The sequence below is a fragment of the Montipora foliosa genome, chromosome 3, assembly GCF_036669935.1.
Source record: "Montipora foliosa isolate CH-2021 chromosome 3, ASM3666993v2, whole genome shotgun sequence".
NCBI classification, from domain to species: domain Eukaryota; kingdom Metazoa; phylum Cnidaria; class Anthozoa; order Scleractinia; family Acroporidae; genus Montipora; species Montipora foliosa.
Window position 1 is genome coordinate 22,394,941 of NC_090871.1, and position 7,500 is coordinate 22,402,440.

Here is a 7,500-nt window from a genome sequence, read left to right on the forward strand (position 1 = left end):
ACTGGACTTCGACAACAATCTATCGCCCGTCGAGACGAAATCAAAGTGAGCAGTATTTACCTGAAGAACAAGGTAATTTGACACAATTGAGTTTGTTGTCTTCACGCACGCAATGAAATAGGAAGAGGTTTTCGCCTCTAAGAGCAAATATGTTGTTTGTTTCAATAAAACTTTCGCTGGAAAAGGATTCTGTGGTATTTTCTGCCTTTGTGAATTATAATATCATGTTGTGTATTGAATTTTCGAGCTTAAGGTTGAAATGTGATATGCGAGAAGTTTTTTAGTTTTGCTCTGTAAGCGGGAAGGGTTCACAGGCCTGTTGAAAGCGTGCTCGAGTTTCAACAAAATGAGCCCCAAAATCAGTGAAAACTTGTGACGCAGATGAATAATAAAGTAGCTGCTATTTCCAAAATGATGGAATTACCTGGTGATAATAACGTCGTACGCGTCTTGGAGAGTAAATTTTGACTTTGCATAAACAAGAGTTGGGCGATTGTGATCTTTGTTTTGACTTCGCTCATTTCATTGTCAAACTTTATAACACTTTACAGAAAAAGAAACTTTTTAAAAACCCGGTATCTTGCCATCATTTGACACAGATGCTTCACTGTTTGACGAGTAAACATGCCGCGGTAACGTAATCACGGCGCCCGCTGAATTCCGGCCATGTCACTTCGATTTTGCAATTTACTTGAACATAGCAAAAATCTCCCAAAATGTTTGTCGCTGATCGTAACTTTTATATTCTATATTCACGGTTCAAAATTAATGTTGTTTTCATGTCGTAAATATTTCATTCTCGATCGACCGTCCCGGAAACTTCCTTCTGCTCTTTCTGAAAACTTTGTATCAATAGTTATTTGCTTTTTCATCAATATTTGTTTTGCATAAAGCAAGCTAACAAAATCTGTACCTTGCTGAGTTCGCATTTGTTAGCGTTAATAGTATTTTCAGTCAGATGCTTCTGTTTTTCGTGACGGGTTCATTGTTTTGGTCTCCCATCGTAACACTAACCCCGCTCAGAGGGCTTGACGTCAGTGAAGTTTAGTATTACAAGGCTGTCAGATGCTCAGAGGGCACACTTGTGGTGCAAGGAAGTTGTAAGGGAACTTGAAAATTATCAACATGTCAGCCCAGAAGCCAATGTTTCTCGCTTCTCTTTTATTTGGTATTCTTCAGAGACTGGAATGCTGTATTTCAATACCACACAATTCAGTGCCTTCTGATTTTCTGTAGCACGTACCACAGGCAAGCCAGTGTATGCTTCACGGAAGCATCTAGTTACTAAACATTTTTGCTTTCGACGTCCTTTGCATTCTGGTTCCCAGATCACACCGTTTCGCCTTTGGCGGTTAAGATGGCCGGGCGGCTCTGGGGACGGAATGCGTCCTCTTATAATGTCCGCGAGCCGCGCGAAATAATCACCCGCCACGCAATGTCTTCTTAACAGATTGTGTGCTCCCAGTAAGCAAGCGACCCAGAATGACTGTGGTAGAATCAGCCCCGCCCAGGAAGACATTAGGGCGTGGAACAGGAACGGAAAATTTGGTTTTATCAAAGTTAATAGAGGGAATGGTTATGAAACCTTAGAACCTCCAAAAGCGAGAACAGTGTTGTCGCAAGCGATGATGAATTGACCGTGACCCGGCACAATCTTTAGTTTTCTCTTCGCGCGGGTTGGCAAATTAGTTGGTCAGGGTCAAGACCAAAGATACGGACAAAAACATGAAATAAAGGAACTTGTCGAGTTTCATAACCATGTCAATGCATTAACTACGGTTTTATCAACGAGTTGATAACAGCAAATTAACCACCTTAAGACTGAATACGCATGTGTGAGCTGACTCTTTCTTCCAGTAGTTCATTTGCTTCTAAAACCAAATTTTTGCACTTGTCGTTACAGTCTTGATAGTGCAAATGAGAACACCATGGGTGCATCTTCCCGAGTTAGCAGTAAAGCAATAAAGGAAGCTCATTTTCGTAAGTCGTAAATAATAATTTTCCAAAAACAAACTAACGCCTGAAACGTGATTAAGTGACAGCCTACGGGGAATCAATAATATGTATATGTGAATGCGTCGCCATTTAGTTGTAGTTTGCAATCGATAATCAATTCGCCCTTGTCACACGCCGGCCATATTGTCCCAGGAGACCAAAAAAGCTTTGTTTTACCACGCCAAGCCTCGCAGTGGAAACCATGGGGGTGAGGCTTGGCGTGGTAAAACAAAGCTTTTTTGGTCTCCTGGGACAATATGGCCGCTGTGTGACAAGGGCGAATGTCCGTCGCGGACTGAAGGAAATTTATGCTTGGGTTTGGTTTGCGGTCAATGGAGGAGGCCTGGGGAAGGAGAAATGAGGATTTGGCGGCACTCTATCTTCACACACAGATGCTGTCGAGGAAGACATTTTTGAGCTAACTGCGCTTCAGACTTTCTTTCCTTTTGGTTTCTCGTATCAGACGTTGTTTAGGGTTAATGGAATAATTCGATGTTCCGATGTCACCTCAGTTCACCTGCTTAAATCTCGCGCATATGAAGATTTTACGATCGATGTAGATTCTAACTGCTGCCGCAATGAGTGAGCCTGAAGCGAACGAATGAGGCAGCTCACTAATCGGGAAAAAAAACTCTCTGATCCGGAAAAGAACACATTTTTCTTCTTCTTATTTAAGAACTCGTCTAAAAATACCTTGATCTATGACCGAAAAATGCCGTTTCATAGACCCAGTACTGTAATTGCAGATCTAGACTCCTGGTTATGGGCTACTTAATTACTTTGGCCTTGGTTAATTTTTGGACTTGGTAGGGAGAAACTCGAGAAAAAAAAAACTGTTGTATACTTTTTAATTCCTAAAATTATCAAGTCCATACAAACAAAACAGCTATTTGACTACATGCAAAAAAAGAACTTGCACAGTAAATCGCACAGGAAATTTAAACCTTAAAGACTGTGAAGGACAGCAACGCCAATGCACATATGATAGTCAGCGCTGCCTGGTTTGTACTGCAGGAGCTTTTCACGGTTGGGCCTTCGGTGGGTTCTGGGCCTCCTCGAGTGACATGCTTATTGCATAATCCTTTCTTGCTGTCGCTCAAACACATTGCGTGATCCATGACGTGGAAAATATACTGCTGTTCCACAACACCGTGAAATAAATAGGCCCCAGGACCGTCCGCGTATATGCCTATATTTCATGGACGGGAAAAAGATATAGCATGGTTTAGATAAACTATGATCAGAGAAAGAACTGAGGATGAGGCGGTACAGCACTTACCCATCCATCACATCCCGTCATGTCATTTTTAAAAATCTATTTAAAGCTTTGCGCTACGCTGTGAAAAGTTAAACAATAATAAGTATCCTTAAGGTAAACTGGTAAAGTCTCTGCATACGAGCCAGAAGGCCCATCAGGCCGGAGCTTATCCTGGGTTCCATGGCATGAAGCGACTGGGTGTATTTCTACTCCCCCCTGGATGGGATGCCAGGGTTACCCCCCAGCATTAAATTCGCCGGTACCCATTTATACGCCTGGGTGGAGAGAGGCATCGTGAGAGTAAAGTGTCTTGCCCAAGAACACAACACAATGTCCCCGGCCATGACCCGAACCCATTTTTTCGTCTCATCCTCACTTATATACACTCATGACACCGCTATTACAATTGTCTTCAGGATTGATTTAGAAAATAATGGACACCAGTATATAAGAAACGGAAACAGAGCCGGACTCGGCTAACCAAAATAAGCACAATGAATAACTGCGTGCGTCCTTCATCGATCTGTTAAAAATGGAGGTATTAAGACGAACTGCATGGTATCTCAAAGTTAATTGAAAGCGATCGCGGAAATCGAACAAGAGGAAGGTTAGATTTTTCCCTGCCTACTTTTTTCTACCCAGCGTTCGATTGACCTTGTATTTGAATAATAAAATGAATAAATATTCTTGAGGAAAGTGTTAGGCCAGTAAATGTAGACAGGAAATAGAATTCAGGGGACCTTTGGTTAGAGGGTCTAACTCGCTCTCTTGAGAGTAAAATCGTTGTTAAGATCATACCAGTGCTGATTTTATTGCTATAATAACAATTGGTAGCAAGTTTGGAAATAATAAATGATTATCAATGTCTCGACGCTGAACGCTGTCTTCCATAAACTAAAAGAGTCAAAGGAATTAGTTCTTTCTTCATGTAAAGGACAAATGGAGTAAAAGAACCCTTACCAACATCTTCCAGTCCATGAGTCTCCTTATACCTCAATACCGTCGCTTGCTGCCGAAAGTCTTTATCGCCAGTGTTAACTCCTGTGAGGTTCTCTCTAGTGCCATTAATTCCTCCGAGACCGTTAGCATAGCCAAGAGTTGTGTATGGTTTATCATCATCACCCAAATTTGGTCTATTTTCATATATGTTCATGACCAGGCCAAAAATCGGATTGCCTCGCTTTGGGTAGCCACCGACCGTAAACACGTGCGAATGGTCAGCGGTTGCAATTAAAAGTGTGTCATCTACAATTTGGAGAGGAAATCTAGGTTAGTGAAAGGCTAATGACTGAAACATATGACAACAAGAAATGTTTTCAACAATCATAGCTGTCAAGGCGTGAAACAAGTTGATTGGTCGTCAATGCTAAATATTTGATTGGCTAAGCCTGGTTGACCTTAAAAAAATGCTAGTTGCCTTAAATACTCCTAGCTTTATGGGAAATCAAACAAAATAAAAAGGACAAGTAATAAAGAGAGCGAACGAACATGATGCAGGTTCCATGGGATTTATTTATTATCGATTATCAAGTCAACAAATTTATCTACCTCTGTTCACCATACTGACAGCCTTGTCGACAGCTTTAGCCAAAGCAACAGCATCATACAGCGCTCGCACAGCTCTGTTTGCATGGTGACCATGATCTATACGGGCGCCTAAAAAATATGTGTTTGTATTTATTCACTTACGCATGCATTACTATGTTGAATTTAGGAATATTAGTATAGGCAATCACATGATTTCGAGTGCACTTTGGAATGAATGAGCACTGCTAAATGTTTTCAAAGACGAACAAAATTGCACTCGCCCCACGGGCTCGTGCAATTTGCAGCCTTTGAAAAAATTTACAAGTGCTTATTTATTCCAAATTGCACGAGAAAAATCGTGTGATTACTTATTAATAACATACATTTAAAAATTGTAGATGGTTAAGCAGAAGCAACGGGACGATGTTTTTTTTTTTCAATGGTAACTTGTAGATACTAGGGAAAAATCCGAGTGCTCCTTCGGCGCATGCGCAGGAGTCGAACTTACGACCTTCCGAGCCTAGTTTAATAACCCGGGGCCCGTTTCTCGAAAGTCCCGAAAACTTTTCGGACCCGAAAAGCCATTTGAGATACTGCCAACCGCTTGTTTTGGAAAGGCGATCTTTTAACATGTTTTCAAGTTAACTAAAAGAAACATGTCTGTGAAGTTTGACGACTTAAATCCTCTCCGTTCTTGAGATCAGTATTCCAATGGAATTTTGACACCCGAAAATGGCCCGTAAAGTTTCGGGACTTTCGAGAAACGGGCCCCAGGTTCCAACGGGTCTGCTATAGCTCAGTGGAGCATCCGAACTAGTAATCGTATGTTCGACTCGTGCAACGGAGAACTCGGAGTTTTTTTTCGAGTATCGCGCGCCTAGTCATGACTGAAAAAATGTCATTTCTTCGTATTAACTTTTGTATTTGACCAAAATAATATGAGGTAAGAAGGCCTGATCCTGATGAAAAGCTCTGTGTCATACTGCGTGGTTATTTCAAAGTCGTACTTGTGAAAATGGATGGCGCGGTCGCGGGAACAACAGATAAAATAACCTTTGTAGCGTAAGCGCAATCTAAAAATACACTTCAATAATTTTCATGGAGCACAGGGGTTCGTTCTCCTACGAAATATTGTCTTGATTTAGATTAAAAAGAGTGAACTGAAATTCATTTATTCCATGGTATGGTAAAATGAATTTACGGATCTTTAGGACTTGACTTCGACTTTCGTCTATGCATGAGGCACAGATGCGACTTAACGGTGTGACGAATCCATTCCAAGCTAGTTAGTTTTGGTTGGAATTACCTTCAACGAACAAGAAATATCCCTTGGGATTCTTTTTGAGTATTTTAATTGCCATTTCTGTCATTTCTGCGATGGATGGTTCCCCTGCTGTATACTTCAATCGATCAACCTCATAATTCATATGATCACGCTCAAAAAGTCCTATAGGGAAAAAAGTTCGAAATGATAATCAATCAATTAATTCAGTAATCGACAGCAGTAAGCCTTAGTTGCTTGACTATAAAATCTTTTACAGCATCGCAAGTTACTCAGTTGAAGGGATACAAATGCAATGCTACTTACTAATACTGATAGCATCAGTAAACATTGATTTCTTACTAAACAATTAATTAAAATAATTAACAGTTCAAGTACAAGTTTTGCTCGTTCATGCCATTAACGTAGTCACTTTGTCTCTTTCTTCAAAGCCTGCGGAATTTATCAGTGTGACCAAAAAATCAATTCCTCTTTTTCTTTAGATTTCAAAACTTTTTTAACTTAACACTAAGGGACCCACGTTTTAAGCCTTGAATTCAAAAGACACCTGTTTATTTCACTGGAATTTTTCTATTCCATACTCCGCCATTACTAACTTTAAAATCTTCGAGAGCTGGATCGAGGAGAAAAGACGTCAAAGACTCACTAGTTTAAAAACATAACGCATGTGTAGAGCGGCTGAATTAATATGCAGCACGGGATATTCGGACTTTCAGACTTTTAAACTCATGTTCTGTATATATAAGAAGCTGTATTTGCACGCTATAATTTTAAGCTACTATCTTGGACAGATTCAATTCTCTACTTTCTCAAATCCAATAATACATCTTGTTTAAACCCCCCTTGGGACATGTAGACGTCCCAAGAGAATTGAAACCATGCGTACAATGCCTATGCAATTTTTTTGGGGGTAAAAAAAGTATATTATAGGATTTGAAGAAGTAGAGAATGGAACAGAAATGCTCCCATCCTCCTAAATGAAGGATGAAGCCGCGTGAAGGCCAAAACGCGCCATTTTCCCATCATTGATTTAGGATGGAGGGGGGTGTCAATTTTCCATTTAATCAGTCCAAGATTGTAGTGTAAATGACGTCACTTTTCCCTAGATTCCAATACGTCAGTTTTGAACGTGATTAAGGGCGCACGGTCAAATCCAAAACTTACACTCTCAAAGTAAACAGCCTTCGGATAAAAATCAAAGTCCAAAATTTTGCCAGTCAGGTGTCAGACAAACCCACCGTTCAAAACCTGAGCAAAAAAAATTTTGTTTTCTATTTTTATCACAGTAACACTTTAAAGACTCGCGTGACAATTGCCAATCAACGGTTCAATCCTAGCAAAGATGTCCCTTACAGAAGAATATCTCGTGCACTCATGTGAAAGATGAGTTTCACCTCAATTTTGTTGTCATCACAGACAATACATATCCTGTCATTGA

General features: G+C 40.4%; 1 protein-coding gene across 3 annotated transcripts in view; it reads right to left on the minus strand.

Annotated features, from left to right (window-relative positions):
- Window positions 1-2,888: 2,888 nt before the first annotated feature.
- The window catches only part of LOC137997079 (alkaline phosphatase-like), a 29,550-nt gene continuing 24,938 nt past the window's right edge, over window positions 2,889-7,500 (minus strand). For all 3 annotated transcript variants that reach the window (XM_068842836.1, XM_068842835.1, XM_068842833.1), the window contains 4 exons: window positions 6,087-6,227; window positions 4,802-4,909; window positions 4,214-4,498; window positions 2,889-3,184 (listed from right to left, as the gene is read on the minus strand). In XM_068842836.1, coding sequence (XP_068698937.1) covers window positions 2,934-3,184; window positions 4,214-4,498; window positions 4,802-4,909; window positions 6,087-6,227 — 785 coding nt within the window. In that variant the 3' untranslated portion in view covers window positions 2,889-2,933. The remainder of the gene's footprint in view (window positions 3,185-4,213; window positions 4,499-4,801; window positions 4,910-6,086; window positions 6,228-7,500) is intronic.